This window comes from Chiloscyllium plagiosum, unplaced genomic scaffold (assembly GCF_037043375.1).
Source record: "Chiloscyllium plagiosum isolate Xiang-an unplaced genomic scaffold, Cpla_swu_hap1 HiC_scaffold_7, whole genome shotgun sequence".
Lineage (NCBI taxonomy): Eukaryota > Metazoa > Chordata > Chondrichthyes > Orectolobiformes > Hemiscylliidae > Chiloscyllium > Chiloscyllium plagiosum.
In genome coordinates, this window is record NW_028270145.1 from 6,570,434 (window position 1) to 6,588,257 (window position 17,824).

A 17,824-nucleotide genomic window follows, 5' to 3' on the forward strand; every position below is an offset into this window, starting at 1 on the left:
CTAGGAAGAGACTGAATAAGCTGGGGCTGTTTTCCCCGGAGCGTCGGAGGCTGTAGAGTAACCTTGTAAAGGCTTATAAAATCATGAGGGGAGTCCAGAATTAGAGGTCATAAATTTAGGGTGAGAGGGAAAAGATTTAAAAGGGACCTAAGGGGCAACTTCTTCACGCAAAGGATGATGTGTGTATGGAATGAGCTGCCAAAGGAAGTGGTGGAGGCTGGCACAATTGCAACATTTAAAAGGCATCTGGATGTGTGTTTGAATAGGAAGGGTTTACAGGCATATGGGACAAATGCTGGCAAATGGGACTATATTAACTTAGGATATCTGGTCGGCATGGATGAATTGGACCAAAGGGTCTCTTTCCGTGCTGTACATCTCTATGACTCTATGACATTGGTAAGGCCACTTTTCAAATATTGCCTTCAATTCTGGTCTCCCTACTATAAGAAAGATATTGTTAAAATTGAAAGGGTTCAGAAAATATGAACAAGGATGTGCTGCGTTTGGAGGGTTTGAGTTATGCTCAACTGAACTGGTCCCATTTGCCAACATTTGGCTCATATCCCTCTAAATTACATAAGTGGCCTCACCAATGTCCTGTACAGCCAGACTCCCACATCCAATAAACAATAAAAAGAATGAAAGCATGGACAATAATAGTGGAGTAATTCCATTAAATTGGGAATTTACAAGAGACCATAATTAGAGAAGCGCAGATAACTTGGAGGGCTATGGTATTGGATATGGAAACAGAGTTAAGGATGAGGCAAGGTCAGAGATGGATCAGAAAACAAGCATCAGAATTCTAATGTCAAAACAGTTCTTGTGAACAGGAGCCAGTGTCGGTGACCATGAGGTTTCATTCCTTTATTTAGACTTATAGCAGTTTGTTAGAACTGAGTGGCTTGCTAGGCCATTTCAGACTGCAGTTAAGAGTCAGTCATAACATAGCAAAGATGAGTGGGAAAACGGAGAACTGGGAAGCTTTTAAAGAACAACAGAGGATTACTAAGAAGGAAATGTGCAGAGAAAAAATGAGGTACAAAGGTAAGCTGGCCAAAAATATAAAGGAGAATAGTAATAGCTTTTTCAGGTATGTGAAAGGGAAAAAAGTGGTTAAGACTAAAATTGGGCCCTTGAAGACAGAAATAGGGAATATAATATGGGGAACAAAGAAATAGCAGAAGAGTTGAATTGGTACTTCAGATCTGTGTTCACTGGGGAAGACACAAGCAATCACCCAGAGGTAATAGTGGCTGAAGGACCTGAACTGAAGGGAATTTATATTTGCCAGGAATTGGTGTTGGAGAGACTGTTAGGTCCGAAGGCTGATAAGTCCCTGGGGCCTGATGGCCTACATCCCAGGGTACTGAAGGAGGTGGCTCTAGAAATCATGGATGCGTTGGTGATTATTTTCCAAAGTTCGATAGATTCAGGATCAGTTCCTGCGGATTGGAGGGTGGCTAATGTTGTACCACTTTTTAAGAAAGGAGCGAGAGAGAAAACAGGAAATTATAGACCAGTTAGTCTGACCTCAGTGGTGGGAAAGATGAAATTACAACACATCTGGATAGCAGTAACAGGATAGGTAAGACGCAGCGTGGATTTATGAAGGGGAAATCATGCTTGACTATTCTTCTGGAATTTTTTGAGGATGTAACTCTGAAGATGGACAAGGGAGATCCAGTAGATGTAGTGTACCTGGACTTTCAGAAAGCCTTTGATAAAGTTCCACATAGGAGGTTAGTGAGCAAAATTAGGGCGCATGGTACTGGGGGCAAAGTACTGACTTGGATTGAAAATTGGTTGGCTGACAGGAAACAAAGAGTAGTGATAAACAGCTCCATTTCGGAATGGCAGGCGGTGACCAGTGGGGTACCGCAGGGATCAGTGCTAGGACCGCACCTTTTTACAATATATAATAATGATCTAGAAGATGGTATTAATAGTAACATTAGCACATTTGCTGATGATACAAAGCTGGGTGGCAGGGTGAAATGTGAAGAGAATGTTAGAAGATTACAGGGTGACCTGGACAGGTTAGGTGAGTGGACAGATGCATGGCAAATGCAGTTTAATATGGATAAATGTATGGTTATCCACTTTGGTGGCAAGAACAGGAAGGCAGATTACTACCTAAATGGAATCAATTTAGGTAAAGGGGCAGTACAAAGAGATCTGGGTGTTCTTGTACACCAGTCAATGAAGGCAAGCATGCAGGTACAGCAGGTAGTGAAGAAAGCTAATAGCATGCTGGCCTTCACAACAAGAGGGATTGATTATAGAAGCAAAGAGGTTCTTCTGCAGCTGTACAGGGCCCTGGTGAGATTGCACCTGGAATGTTGTGTGCAGTTCTGGTCTCCAAATTTGAGGAAAGACATTCTGGCTATTGAGGGAGTACAGCGTAGGTTCACGAGGTCAATTCCTGGAATGGCGGGACTATCTTATGTTGAAAGATTGGAGCGACTGGGCTTGTATACCCTTGAGTTTAGAAGACTGAGAGGGGATCTGATTGAGACGTATAAGATTATTAAAAGATTAGACACTCTGGAGGCAGGAAACATGTTTCCGCTGATGGGTGAGTCCCAAACCAGAGGACACAGCTTAAAAATAAGGGGTAGGCCATTTAGGACAGAAATGAGGAGAAACTTCTTCACCCAGAGAGTGGTGAGTGTGTGGAATGCTCTGCCCCAAAAGGCAGTCGAGGCCCAGTCTCTGGATTCGTTTAAGAAAGAGTTGGATAGAGCTTTCAAGGATAGTGGAATCCAGGGTTATGGGGATAAGGCGGGAACAGGATACAGATTGAGGATGATCAGCCATGATCGTAATGAATGGTGGTGCAGGCTCGAAGGGGCAGAATGGCCTACTCCTGCACCTATTGTTTATTGTCTATTGTCTATTATTTCGGCCTAAACTCACATGTTGGCCAGACCAGGTAAGGACATTAGTGAACCAGATTGAACTTTGTAACAATTGGTAATAGTTCTTGAGAGATGAGCTTTTAATTCCAGGCTTTACTAAATTTAAATTCCACCATCTGCCACTGTGGAATTCAAACCCACGAACCATAACACTAGCTTGTGGATCTGGATGACTAATCCAGTGAGATTAACATTATGTTACCACCTCGACTACAAATATTGGACTTCCCCTGCACCTTTCTGCCTCTCTAGTTTACTTTCTTCCTTTAAATCATTCCATAAACTTAAATCTTCGACCAAGTGTTTGGTTATCTGATCCAATATCTGCTTATGTGCTTCAGTGTGCTAGTTTGCTCAATTCGCCTGTGAAGCAACTTGGAACATTGCATTATGTTTAAACCTCCGCATACATATAAGTAATGCTGTTATTCTTTGGATGAAACAGGCACCATTAACACTTCAGTAATATCAATACTTTTAAGATGATTTGTTTATATTATTGTTTTCCTATCTCCATAAATATTTATAATTTGTTTTAATATAGCACTGGAATACTCATGCCTCTTAAGAACTCACCTGGTGGTCCCATCGCACACATAATTTGAATGTCCACTAGTTTAATTGTGCTGCAGTCCTTTAGATCATACCAATTCCAATGGTCTAACCACTGACGTAGAAGCTCAACTGGTGGCTGAGCACCATAGATCTCTCTTTGTGGCATGTTCACATCATCCACAAATACAACCTGGATAAAGTAATAGCAGAGTGTTAAAATGAGAAATGTTGTATTTCAGGTTAATTTCAAAAGAACTGAGGTTTTTCTAATCACCTGAGACATTTAGGGATACCTTTGTCATTTAGAGAATCCATAAAAATTTATATCAGACATCGCACATGTGATGCCATAACAATTTATAATTGTAGCTTATAATTAACAAAATAAAAATGCTTGGGAGCAAATATTCTGATGAGATACTCTGAATAGAAGTTGAGAGTGTGTTGCTGGAAAAGCACAGTAGGTCAGGCAGCATCCGAGGAGCAGGAAAATTGACATTTTAGGTCGGAGTCCTTCATGACCTGCTGTGCTTTTCCAGCAACACACTCAACTCTGATCTCCAGCATCTGTAGACCTCGCTGTCTCCACTCTGAATAACCACTCACCTGATTAACCAGGGAAATTAAGAACAGTATCTTCTAACTGAAAAGAAACATGCAATGTGGCAAAGATTAGTAAATCAAAGGATTTGAAAAGTTTTAAAAGCCAACAAAAGATGATCAAAGAAAAGGAAGAACGTAACTGTGAGGGTAACTAGCAGCTAACATAAAAATAGCCAGCACGGATTTGTGAAGGGTAAGTCTTATTGAATTCTTTGAGGAGGTGACCAAGCAGGTGGATGAGGGTAGAGCAGTGGATGTAGTATACATGGATTTTAGTAAGGCATTTGATAAGGTTCCCCATGGTAGGCTTATGCGGAAAGTCAGGAGGCATGGGATAGAGGGAAATTTGGCCAATTGGATAGAAAACTGGCTAACCAGTCGAAGTCAGAGAGTGGTGGTAGATGGCAAATATTCAGCCTGGAGCCCAGTTACAAGTGGAGTTCCGGGATCAGTTCTGGGTCCTCTGCTGTTTGTAATTTTTATTAATGACTTGGATGAGGGAGTCGAAGGGTGGGTCAGTAAATTTGCAGATGATACAAAGATTGGTGGAGTTGTGGATAGTGAGGAGGGCTGTTGTCGGCTGCAAAGAGACTTAGATATGATGCAGAGCTGGGCTGAGGAGTGGCAGATGGAGTTCAACCCTGCCAAGTGTGAGGTTGTCCATTTTGGAAAGACAAATAAGAATGCGCAATACAGGGTTAACGGTAGGGTTCTTAGTGTGGAGGAACAGAGGGATCTTGGGGTCTATGTTCATAGATCTTTGAAAGTTGCCACTCAGGTGGATAGAGCTTGTAAGAAGGCCTATGGTGTATTAGCGTTCATTAGCGGAGGGATTGAATTCAAGAGTCATGAAGTGATGTTGCAACTGTACAGGACTTTGGTTAGGCCACATTTGGAGTACTGTGTGCAGTTCTGGTCGCCTCACTTTAGGAAAGATGTGGAAGCTTTGGAGAGGGTGCAGAGAAGATTTACCAGGGTGTTGCCTGGAATGGAGAATAGGTCGTACGAGGATAGGCTGAGAGTGCTAGGCCTTTTCTCGTTGGAACGGCGAAGGATGAGGGGTGACTTGATAGAGGTTTATAAGATGATCAGAGGAATAGATAGAGTAGACAGTCAGAAACTTTTTCCCCAGATGCAACAGAGTGTTACAAGGGGACATAAATTTAAGGTGAAGGGTGGAAGGTATAGGGGAGATGTCAGGGGTGGGTTCTTTACCCAGAGAGTGGTGGGGGCATGGAATGCGCTGCCTGTGGGAGTGGTAGAGTCAGAATCTTTGGTGACCTTTAAGCGGCAATTGGATAGGTCCATGGATGGGTGCTTAAGCTAGGACAAATGTTCGGCACAACATCGTGGGCCGAAGGGCCTGTTCTGTGCTGTATTGTTCTATGTTCTATGTTCTATGTTCTAGACAAGAAGAGCTTGTTTAAATATATAGAACAAGGCAACTGTGAACATTGATTCATTGGAGAATGAGGTTGGGGAAATAATAAGGAGGTACTAGGAAATGGCAGAGGAGTTGAATAAATATTTTGCATCAGTCTTCACAGTAGAGGCCACTAATGATACTCTAAAATTCAAACTAATGAGGGGGTGAGGGTAAGGGTTGGGAGGGGAAAAAATGAACAAAACCAACAACAATTACTGGAGAAAATGTTCTTAGGAGACTGAAGAGGCAAAAGGCCAACAATCACCTGGACCTTTTGGATTGCATCCTCGGATTTTATAGGAAGTTACAACAGGGATCATTGATAGTAAAGAATCTTTAGATTGTAGAAAAGCTCCAAAAGATTGTCAATATAACACCCTTATTGAGGAAGGGAGTTAAACCAAAAATAGTTAACCTTGGGCAAGTTGGTTTAATATCAGTCGTTGGCAAAATGTTAGAGTCCATTGTAAAGGATGTAATAACAGAACATTTATAAACCCTAAATATAACCAAGCAGAGGCATCATGGCTTCATGAGAGGAAACTCGTACCTGGCTAATATATTAGAGTTCTTCGTGTTAGGAAAGGGGAGCCATTAGATGTATTATGTTTGGATTTCTAAAAGGCTTTTGATAAAGGATCACACACGGCTACTTAAAAAGGTAAGAATCCATGGTATTGGGGACACTATATTAGCATGAATAGAGCATTAGCTAACCAATAAAAAAGAGTTGAGATAAAGAAGGCAACCTGTAATAGTGGAGTACCACACAGACCAGTATTGTGGCCATTATTATTTACAAAATATATTAACAACCTGGATGACAGAAATTAACGCACTATTGCCAATACATGATCCTTTGTTAATGACAAAAATAGGTGGAAGATCAAGAGTGAGGTTGATACAACAATAGAGGGATATAGGTAGGTGAACTGAATAGGCAAAAAATGGCAGATGGAATATAACATGGGAAAATGATATGTTATACACTTGGCAAGAAGAGTGAAAGAGTAGAATATTATTTAAATGTGTAAATACTGCAGAAAGCTATTGCACAGAGGAATTTGGGGTTCCTAGTACATGAATTAGAAAAAGCTAGCATGCAATTTCAGTGGGTAACAAGGAACGCAAATAAGTACAGTCAGTTCTGCTATAACGCGTGTTTCTTCAACACAAATTGACTTCAACACGATGAAAGAATTTAGATTGTTATTTGCAGAATGCAAACTTTCCTTACCTGTATTGACTATAATGCGATTCTGGCCCCATTATGTTGCAGCTATTCCACGATTTTCTTATAACGCAAGACTGCACAAGAACTGAACTATCACATTATATTAGAACTGACTATATTTGCCTTTATTTGCCAGGCATGATTTTCCTTTTATGAAGTCATGATGACTCTACTTGGTTGCATTTTGGGTTTCTAAATGCTTTGTTATTACATCCTTTATTATGGACTCAAAAAGAACATCATATATAAATAGGGAGAACTAGTTAAAACTGGACATTGGTCAGATCACAGCTCAAATACTGTGAATAGTTTGGGTCCCTTTATCTAAGAAAAGATATATTAGCATTGGTGGCAGCCCAGACAAGGGTCATTAAATTGATTCTGGTTATGAAGAAGTTGTTTGGGTAGGGCTTATACTCATTGGAGCTTAGAAAATAGGAGGGACCTTATCAAAACATTAGATTTTTAAGAGTTTGACAGGTTAGAGGCAAAGAGGTTGTTCAGTAATAGTGGAGTACCACACAGACCAGTATTGTGGCCATTATTATTTACAAAATATATTAACAACCTGGATGACAGAAATTAACGCACTATTGCCAATACATGATCCTTTGTTAATGACAAAAATAGGTGGAAGAGATTGGGCCCAGAGGGCTTATTCTCAGAGTAATGAGTCACCGATTTAAGACAGAGATGAGGATTTTTTTTCTGCCAGATGGCGGTGAATCTATGGAATTCTTTATCACATAGGGCTGTTGAGGCTGGGTCATTAAGCATTTTCAAGGCAGGATAGACAGATTTTTAATCAGGAAGGAAATGGAATTGAGGATTATCTCATTGAATGGCAGAGTGGACTCAATGGCCTATTTCTGCTTCAGTTTTATGATCTATGGCCTTGTATATTTTTGACTTACTGGCATGGGAAACCTACAGTCCCCATCTGAAATAACTATAATCTACTCCTCATTCAGTCATCCTTTGTCAGCAGGAGGTCGCAACCCCATTTCAAGAATGACAGTCAAGGAAAGGGGAAGCACTCAAGGGAAAGCAGAATAGCAGGTAATCAAGAAACTTCAAATGATTCTCAGCAGTAATACACATTCACTACTTTTCTAATGTTGCCAAATTATTTGGTTATTAATTCAAAGTCTTAATTTCTTACCATTTTTTTGCCTAGAGGTGGACCAAAAACTCCCTTTCTTCTTTTGTCCAGCTTAGACATGATGATATTTTGAGTCTGAGCAGCAGTAGTTTGGGCTGAAAAGTTAATCAGCAATGGTTTATAAATGTCTTTGTTCAGATGATTTAATAAGAAATCCTAAAAGAAAACATTAGGAAGTTTATTAATACACAGAAAATACATTTCATTTCTCAATACACAGCTTAAATAGTACATAGCTAAAATTAATGGTTTGTTATGTAATTATTTTTTCTAATATCATCAAAAACATGAAATTTTATATTCCACTGAATTCAATATCTTTTTACCACAATCCTAAAGCAGAGTACAAACAAGAGTGATAGCAGAATATAATGCCTTACAAAATTTCAATTATACATTGCATTCTTTTCATGCTGGGAGCAACCTTCAATGTGATTAATTGTTATAATGTTTATGGTAATTCACTGAAGACATGCAAAAACTGCCAGCCACCTTTATGAATTTGACTCCTAAAAACTGAAAGAACTGCGTATGCAGTAAATCAAAAACAAAACTAGAAATTGCTGGAAAAGCTCAGCAGGTCTGGCAGCATCTGTGCAGAGAAATCAGAGTTACCATTTTGGGTCAGGTGACCCTTCCTTAGAACCCTTCCGTTTTTCTCTTCACAGATGCTGCCAGGCCTGCTGAGCTTTACCAGCAATTTCTGTTTCAGTTTCTTCATTTGCTAGTGTCTATATAAGCAGTGCTACTGGAAAAGAAGTGGTGAGAAAGCAATATATTTTAATGTCAGCCTTGATTGCCCTAGAATAAAAAAAAGTTTTGTAACAGTCTGCTTTGGTTAGCAGCACAGCCTCCAATACACAGCTTTTTTTTAGATTAGATTACTTACAGTGTGGAAACAGGCTCTTCGGCCCAACAAGTCCACACTGACCCTCCGAAGAGCAACCCACCCAGACCCATTCCCCTACATTTACCCCTTCACCTAACACTACAGGCAATTTAGCATGGCCAATTCACCTAACCTGCACATCTTTAGACTGTGGGAGGAAACCGGAACACCCAGAGGAAACCCATGCAGACACGGGGAGAATGTGCAAACTCCACACAGACAGTTGCCCAAAGCTTTTCCTTTGTGAGGAAATATAGCATCCAATAGATTTGGTGTGTTTGTATACCAGATTATCTCATGCTGGTGAAGCACAGTGCCATCATCGTAAAATTAGGACAAACATTTGCGTTCAAACACGGAGGGCAATAAGAAGTCAAAAATATGAAGCAATATTCACAATTTAAATTTGACAGCGCACAGAATCTATTTTGTTAAAACAAAAGACAATTCTAATTACACAGGCTCCAAGAGAAGAAAGGATTTTTTTTATTTCAAATTCATCACTGCCTTAGCATTGTGCATACTTTAGCAAATTACATGGCATTTGACTCCCTAGGGCCACATTAAGGTTTAATGCCCACTTATATGGTGCTTTTTTGTCCACAGGTTAAGTGAGCTTTAAGTGCTGCACTATAGACTGGGATCAGTACATCAAGGGCAGTTTTCAAGGCAGACAAATACAAATGAGCAGACAATTTTAAATTATAGTCTATTGTCATTCACACCATAAGATTGGATTTGAAGATAATTATGGGTAATTTATTAATCTAGTCAGAAATCACCATTCCTTCAATTCAGCAACCTAATTTGGATCTGTCCATTTACAGATAGAAGCAAATAAATAAAATTATTGCCAGGATTTAATGTTTTTACTTATATTTTTATGTGATCAGCCATGGAATACTGTACAGTCAGGACTCTTCTGAGATGTAGGGAGATAAGGAGGTAGCTTGTCTATGCCTGAGATAGCGCTGTGCGTTCCCACCCTGCCTTCCTCCATGGCCCAGACTCCTTACCGTGGACTCTTCCCACTCTTGGCCAGCCTACTAGCCTGCCCCTTTCAGCCATGACTTCCTCCAGCCATTTGGTAAACATCACTTCCAAAGGGGAGGAACAGTAATTACTCACTCCAACTGCAGTAAATTGACTGCCGAGAATGTGGTGCTGGAAAAGCAAAGCAGGTCAGGCAGCATCCAAGGAGCAGGAGAATCAATGTTTCGGGCATAAGCCCTTCACTCCAAAACATAGATTCTCCTGCTTCACTGTGCTTTTCCAGCACTACACTCTCAACTCTGATCTCCAGCATCTGCAGTCTTCACTTTCTCCTGCAGTAAATTGACTACCTCACCTGCTGCACTCAACTGATAGGCAGTCCTAAATCTGAAGGTATGTATTACTCACATACATATAACTTAATTGGGAAGGAGAACTTAATTCTGGCAAGATAGCTTTTTAATGATCATGTCAGGAAAAGCTAAGTCCTTACCTCCAACTCAAGCAAGATTCCCCAGCCATCTGACTTCTCACTCCTGAAAGCTGCACAAGGTTCTACCCCCTGTCTCCATAATAGCTAATGCATCAATCTATTCATTTATTTCCACCACACACCCTACTGTTCTTTCCTGATCCACTATGTTTAATTTGGTCAAAATGCTGTTCAGTTTCAAAGCCTTGATATGTCTAATGCTGCCTTTTGAACTTTCCTAAATCTTCCTACCATCACCCAAAAACAACTTACGCTCCTGCAACATTTTATTCATTTAAAGCCCCATCTACTACCAGGATAACCAGCTGGGTTTAAGTGAAGCCTATCCTAATAAAATAGCTCTTTCCCAGGACTAGTGCTAGTGGCATATAAGGCAAGCTTGTAATCTTGTGTACCTTTATGCAAAAAGTGGTATGTGGTTCAACTAAGAAACTAGTGGGCAAAAATATCTATTATGGATTCTAGTTTGGCATCAAATATGCTAAAGGACATCATTATTGTTCAGATTCAAGATAAGTTTTACTTCCTAAGTATTAAGAGTTTTATGGGACAGGCAGTTTGAATGTTCTCTCTCCCATCGCACCCTTCCAGGACCCAAGCCTTGAAATCATCCTTCAAGTCCACTTGTGCAGACCATCATTCACAGCAAGCCTGCAGCATCACTGGAATCTTTGTTGCTTAGCCCACTTGTCTGGGAGATGGCTTGGAATGTACAGAAATGCCAATAATGCCTCAAAGTGATTCCAGTCTGGCCTTACTACAAAAAAAAAAGAATGGCAGCACAAAACCTCCCCCATCAGACCCAGGTGGCATGAAGAAAGGTCACAATGCAGATCTGTACCAGTGGCCCACACCAAATAATGTTGATCCAGGGTAGGAAAAGGATGAACAATCTCCAACTCATTGGCACAGTTAAGCTGTCTGATCTTGTCACTGCAAAACATTACTCATTGTGGCATTGCTCAGTCTAACATCGCCACCACATAGGCATGACAATATGGGACAATCACATGCAAACCTGAACATCACATAGGTAATATGTACTGAAGAGCTGACCACCACTTAATGCTGTCAATTGCTGACAGTTCCTGGGCAATATGCTTCATATTCACTTACAAGAGATTTCCAAGACCAAGCATGAAGTCATATGCTTATAAAGTATTCATGTAACCATTACAATCAAATTCAATCATCCTCTGTCTCTGTTTGCATAAGATCATCCAAACCAAGAGAGAATGGCTTGAACTGTGGAATTTAAATCCTCAACCCTTTTGAGAAGCAGGCTGCAGACCTGGCACAGGAGGAGTATGCCATACCCATGCCAATGAAGAGACAGGAATGTCACAAATATCCAGTGACAAGGCCTGTAGCCAGTTATTCTACGGTGAACAGACAGTGTCAGACACATTGCACTGTCAGAACTGAGCATGTTCACAACTCATTATTTTGTTTCCACACTACAAATGCTGACAACCACAGAAGAGGTGGAAGCCCACAACCTTGCCCATTGGCACCACCATCTCTAAGGGTGATGTCTCTGAAATCTCAGAGGAGGCACTGAAATGACATTGAAGTGCACCCTCTACCAGCATCATGGCGGACCAACGTATAGAGTAGGTTTGGGGCACATCACTGACAGCAGAAGAAACCATACTTGAGGTCCCTGACATTCAGAGGACTACTGGGGAATCAAGTACCCGGTCAGCCATATGCAGGTAAAGCACCTGAGTACTCAGACATAAGTGATATGCATATGCTGAGGCTGGCAGGGGGATATCAGGCAGTTAAGCCACAGACCCTCAATAGACTAGCGTGAAATACGGAGAAGACTATCCAAGTTCTGTCGACTATCATGACTCTGCCATGTGAGCTTCGAATGTGGCTTAATGGTAGAGACAATTCTACAAACGTGCACTTCCACCAAGGAGTTTCTAATTACAAGAACCATGGCTGAAGTTTGGACTATAATATAATCACCTCGTATTATCAAAAATCTTGGACATCTACTGTAGTGCCGATGGCTCCATGCTGGATGTATCAGATCGGTGAATTACTGTTCCAGTGTGAATTACTTTCAAATATTAATCATACAGTGCCATCCTAAGCAATTTTCAAAATCAGATACCTATGCAAGTTAATTATTCTGATTGTTTTGTATGCATCAATGTTTGCATAAGTATGGTTCAGAAAGAAATGATGGGCAGATGCAAATGTAAGTTAAAGATTAGATTAATAAACGTAATGATGTTACTTAACTAGATTTATCTCTGAATCAACATTATTAAAATAATTTATTTGTTTATTGCTATTTGTGGGACCTTCGTGTATGCAAACTAGCTGGGGCTGTTAACTTCATTATTTCATTGGCATTGGAAGTGAGGTACACAGAGATCAGAAAAAAAACTTTATTTTCTTTGCAATTTTACAAATAGGTCAAATTGACTAAGAGACAGAAAACAGTGTATTATAGCACATACACACTGCTGGATCAGCAGGTCTGGCAGAACTGAAAATATCTTTAGTTCTGAAGAAGAGTCATACTGGACTCCAAATGTGAACAGTATTTTACATCACAGGTGCAACTAGACATGTTGTGTTTCTCCAGCATTCTCTGTGTTGGTTTCAGATTTCTAGCATCCACAGTATTTTGCCTTTATTAGGGGACTGAGGAGTTGTTTTGCACACTAAATGTGGCTTTGCAATGGTGTCTCCTACAGTTCAATGTTGAGACCACTGTACCTTTTGATATAATGCATACTATATTAATAACCTAGATTTGGATATATGGAGAATAATTTCAAAGTTTGCTGATAACAATGGATTGGAAATTTACTGGTTTAAAATAGTTTAAGCTTCAGGAGGTCATAGACTGGTGAAATGGGCAGAAATGTTGCAGAAGAAATTTAGCAAAGACAGGTAGGACGTGATTCATTTTGGAAGAAAGAATAAAGAGAATCAACATAGTCTAAATTCGGTGCTGGTTAATAAAATGTTTGCCGCAGTTCAACGTTAATGGAGGGTTCAGGAACCAAAGAGACTTGAACATGTACCTACTTACTTAAAAGTAGCAGTGTAATTTGAAAAGGCTGCTAAAAAGGCATGGGGGAGTCATGGTTTTGTCTTTATACAGCAAGCTTCTAATTACAAAGAAGTTATTCTAAATCTTTATAATGCACTGATAAAATCCCAGCTAGTGAACTATGGTCAGTTTAGGGGAACACATTTTAGGAAGGAGACCAAAGACATCATTTGGGCGGCACAGTGGTTAGCACTGCTGTCTCACAGTGCCAGAGACCCGGGTTCAATTCCCGCCTCAGACGACTGACTGACTGTGTGGAGTTTGCACATTCTCCCTGTGTCTGCATGGGTTTCCTCCAGGTGCACCAGTTTCCTCCCACAGTCCAAAAATGTGCAGGTTAGGTGAATTGGCCATGCTAAATTGCCTGTAGTGTTAGGTGAAGGGGTAAATGCAGAGGAATGGGTCTGAGTGGGTTGCGCTTCGGCGGGTCGGTGTGGACTTGTTGGGCCGAAGGGCCTGTTTCCACACTAAGTAATCTAATCACTAGGGTGAAGAAGAGATTTACTCGGATGGTTGCCTGCAAGAATGAGAAACCTCAGTAAGATGGATGGACAAGGAGAAAATTGAGATAGCACTTACAGCAGAGAAGGTTAATTGGAGACTTGATGCAGCTATTAAAATCATTTAGCTTTTTGATAGAATATCTAAGAAGAAATTTTCCTAAGACAGGATTGGTAACAGAAGGCACAGATTTGTTTGAAGTTATTTGACAATGAAACTGAAAGTGACAAAGGGGAAATAAAATATTCAGCAAGCTATTATAATCTGAAACATATTGCATGAAAGACTGGTGGGAGCAAACTAAATAGTATCAAAGAGTTTGGCTTAATAGTGGAAAAAGAAGTTAGCAGAGCTTTGGGAAAACAAGACGAGGGAATGGGTTTGGATAATTCGTTTGAAGAACCACCATGTGTACAATGGACTGATGGCCTCTCTCTATGCAATAAAATTACATTATTCTGTGAACACAGAAGTTTTTACTGCAAAAGAAGAATCCAGCTAGGTGGAATCTGAACACTATGGATCAGTTTATAATGCTACATTTCAAAGCCATCCACAAAACTGCATGGAGGATGTATTTTGCGAGCTTACTGTTCAAATATAGGGATTAAAAGTTCAAAACTATACCATGCAAAATATGCCTGCACAGCTGTTTTTTACACTACAACTATTTAATCCTAGCCAGCTTTTCACATAGGTGCTGATCATTGCCTACCCCAATGGTGAACAGCAGAATTTCTATGTGGCCTTTGGACTATCTTGTATTTCAATTTAAAACTATAATCAGTAACTACAATTCCAACCTAGATATTCTCCAATGAAAATAGTAATGTAGATTTCTACACCAGAATTCAGATAGGCAGACACTAGTACTTGTACCCTTACAAGCATTTATTCACAGTCATATTACATATTATGTACCACCAATCTATGAAACACTTTCAGGCCTGTTTCTTGACTAACATATCCTATTTGATTTTTCCAGTAATGATATAACCACCAACACTGCTGCCACAACCAATTCACCTTTCCTCTTTAATACAGTGATAGAAATTTCATGTGTTTCAAAAATAATCTAACATTACTGTAATCTAGTCATAATAACTAATAATTAAAATAAAAACACATGATATTACTGTTACAGGTATTGTATCAAATGATGTAATTGATTAACTTTTTTTTATTAAGCCATTTGTTTCAATACCAAGAGAACGCTTACAATAATGTAGACACTTTTCCCTGTTCCAGTTGGACCCACAAACATAGAAGGTTTTTGATTTGTTGTCATAAGTTTCATAAGTTCCATGTAACGAATGGTATCTTTAGTTGGTACAATAATTTCATTGAACTCTGCATCTTTTGGAATGGGGGGAACCGAGTTCAATCTTTCAGTCCATAATTCCCATCTTCCTGATCCCTAAGAATGAAAAAGATTTAAAGACAAGTTAGGCAAAGCAAACTTGTATCAGTCTATAAAATGGCAGCAATATAGAGGCAAATATGAATCAAAAGTTTCTTTCAGACTTCTCGGTAATTCAGTGTTATGGTTATTAAAAATGGGGCCAAATTCCAGGAGTCCTGCTTTGCTAATGATAACATGGCTATCTGCCTCTGGATACAAAGTTGTGGAGACAGGCATTGTCTCAAAGCTCATCATCTATCCAAGCAGCAGAGGAATTAGTCAAATATCAGCCAACAAAATTGAAACTTAGTATTCTAAGCATGGAACTGAGGTCCAGAAAGGGCAGATAAGGAAGATATTTTACTTTATAAAAATGGTCCTAAGAAAGTACGTTGTTATTTTCAAGTTAATTCATCTACTCTGATCTTCAGGTATCAATGGATTCTTACTACCCATCATGTGGCAACCTTTCTTCTACGTCTATCGTGGGATTTTTGTTTTTTATTCATTCATAGGATAAAGGCATCGCTGGCCAGGCAGCATTTATTGCCCATCTTTAATTGCCTAGAGGGCAGTTAAGAGTCAACCACATTGCTGTGAAGTCTGAAGTTACATGTAGGCCAGACCAGATAAAGATGGCAGTTTCCTTCCCTAAAGGACATTAGGAAACAAGATGGATTTTTCCTGACAATCACAATGGATTCACAGTCATCATTAGATTCTTCATTCCAGATATTTATTGAATACAAATTCCACCATCTACCATGCCGGGATTCAAAGCCAGGTTCCTGTACATGATTTGGGTCTCTGGGTAAATAGCCCAGCAATAGCATCACTAGGTCATTGCCTCCCTATTAAACAGATGAATTCCCAGGGAAACCATGGGTTTCTGCAGAAATTAAGGGAGAAGATAAATAATGAAGAAACCATGGCAGAAATAGGCTGCACCCAAAACCGAGGTCCACTGCTCTCTCTCCAGTCTTTAGCATGCATTCATTCTCTGTCCTTATCATCACGGTGAATTCCAAAACTTCATTTCAGAATGGAACTTGTAGTAGTTTTTATGTGGGAATTATTGAATTCCTAATTTTTAAATGATTTGTCACTAACTTAATTGAGGGAATCACACTCATTTGGCCTTACCAATCAAAAAGCAAAAGTTGCACTTAAAAATGCACACACTGGGTCTGTTACTTACGTAGTATAATGTGTTATAATGGATATTGGATTATCCATGGATTAATTATAGAGTCATAATGCTAATCTTATGCTGTATAGATGATCACAAAAAGTGAAGCAGCATCACATAATTTGGTTTCTCATGTATCTCTGTGGAAGATGATGCCAGAAAAGTAAGACACTTTATAATAAGGCTCCTGTTTCTTGTGCCTCTGCAGAATCATTAAGTACTTTACATTATTCTAACATTACCAAGAAAATTGTAACCTCTACATTACATTCTGATCCAAGGCTGATGATTACTGAATTATGCTGTTTGAGCAATTAAATTAAATGTCCTTTTTACATGTCAAAGCTTGTGCTTTAGTCACAGTATATAGGCCCAAGTATTTGTCTACTGCCTGAAACTGCTTAATTTATCAAGGATGGCCACCAGAAAGACTAAGGAAGATAAAATCTTCTTAACCACCAGCCTAATGGAAATCTGACATACTATATTTTATTGTAATCAGCTGCACAGTACCAAAGCTGGAAGAAGCCTCACATAGTAAAAAAGAAGCTTTACCTCAAAGTGATCTTCGAAAACTTTCCATAAGTAGTTAGGATATTTATTACAAATAACTTAGGAAATGATAAAAGGTACATTCTTCAATTCACAATGTGATTATTGGGTAGAATTTTCTCACTTGCAGTTAGAATGTTTTGTTAAGCGAGATTCATGGCACCTGGTCTGACATGACTGAAGCAAATTTTCTCCCACAGTCTTTCACTCCTAGTTTTATTAATTCTGCAACCACGCATTTTGTTCTCTGGGAATCATCCAGCAGGAGAGACAGAATCACTTGTCACTGTCTGGCTTTCACACCTTTGAGGCCATATTTAAAGCCCATTTGCCTGCTACTTCAGACAGTGCAAGCCACAAACAGAACCTCACACTGTTCAACTATTATTATTGAATACATAGCTCAGAGAAAGGAAGACTCAATCCTTGCTTTGCAGAAAGGGACGTGGAGTTGTTGATAGATATGGTGGTAGAAAGGAGGGCAGTTCTTTTTCTGCAGCTATTACAAGAGGCAGAGCCACCAGACACAGCCAGGACATAGGTGCAACCAGGGTCAGTGCTACATCCTAGGTGAAAAGGAATGCCCAGCAGTGAGTAAAGAAAGTAAATGACCTTCTTCTCAGTTTAAGTGCCGCCATATTCTCTCTGCTACCTCAAACTCATAGGGCCATCACTCATTAACTCTGTTACTGCACATGTATCTATCTCATCAGGTTCATGGACTATAACTCTCAGTATGCATTACATCTAATCAATGGCTCTCATACGTTACACTCATCAAGGTACTAAGGTTTCTTGCCCTCTGCACTTCCTGCTCACTCC

The 17,824-nt window shown here is 39.7% G+C and overlaps 1 protein-coding gene across 2 annotated transcripts in view; it reads right to left on the bottom strand.

Moving 5' to 3' along the window:
* Positions 1-17,824, bottom strand: part of dnah7 (dynein, axonemal, heavy chain 7) — a 417,860-nt gene that overhangs the window by 220,717 nt on the left and 179,319 nt on the right. For both annotated transcript variants that reach the window (XM_087988680.1, XM_043692898.2), the window contains 3 exons: positions 15,079-15,276; positions 7,905-8,060; positions 3,501-3,669 (listed from right to left, as the gene is read on the bottom strand). In XM_087988680.1, the coding sequence (XP_087844806.1) occupies positions 3,501-3,669; positions 7,905-8,060; positions 15,079-15,276 (523 nt within the window). The remainder of the gene's footprint in view (positions 1-3,500; positions 3,670-7,904; positions 8,061-15,078; positions 15,277-17,824) is intronic.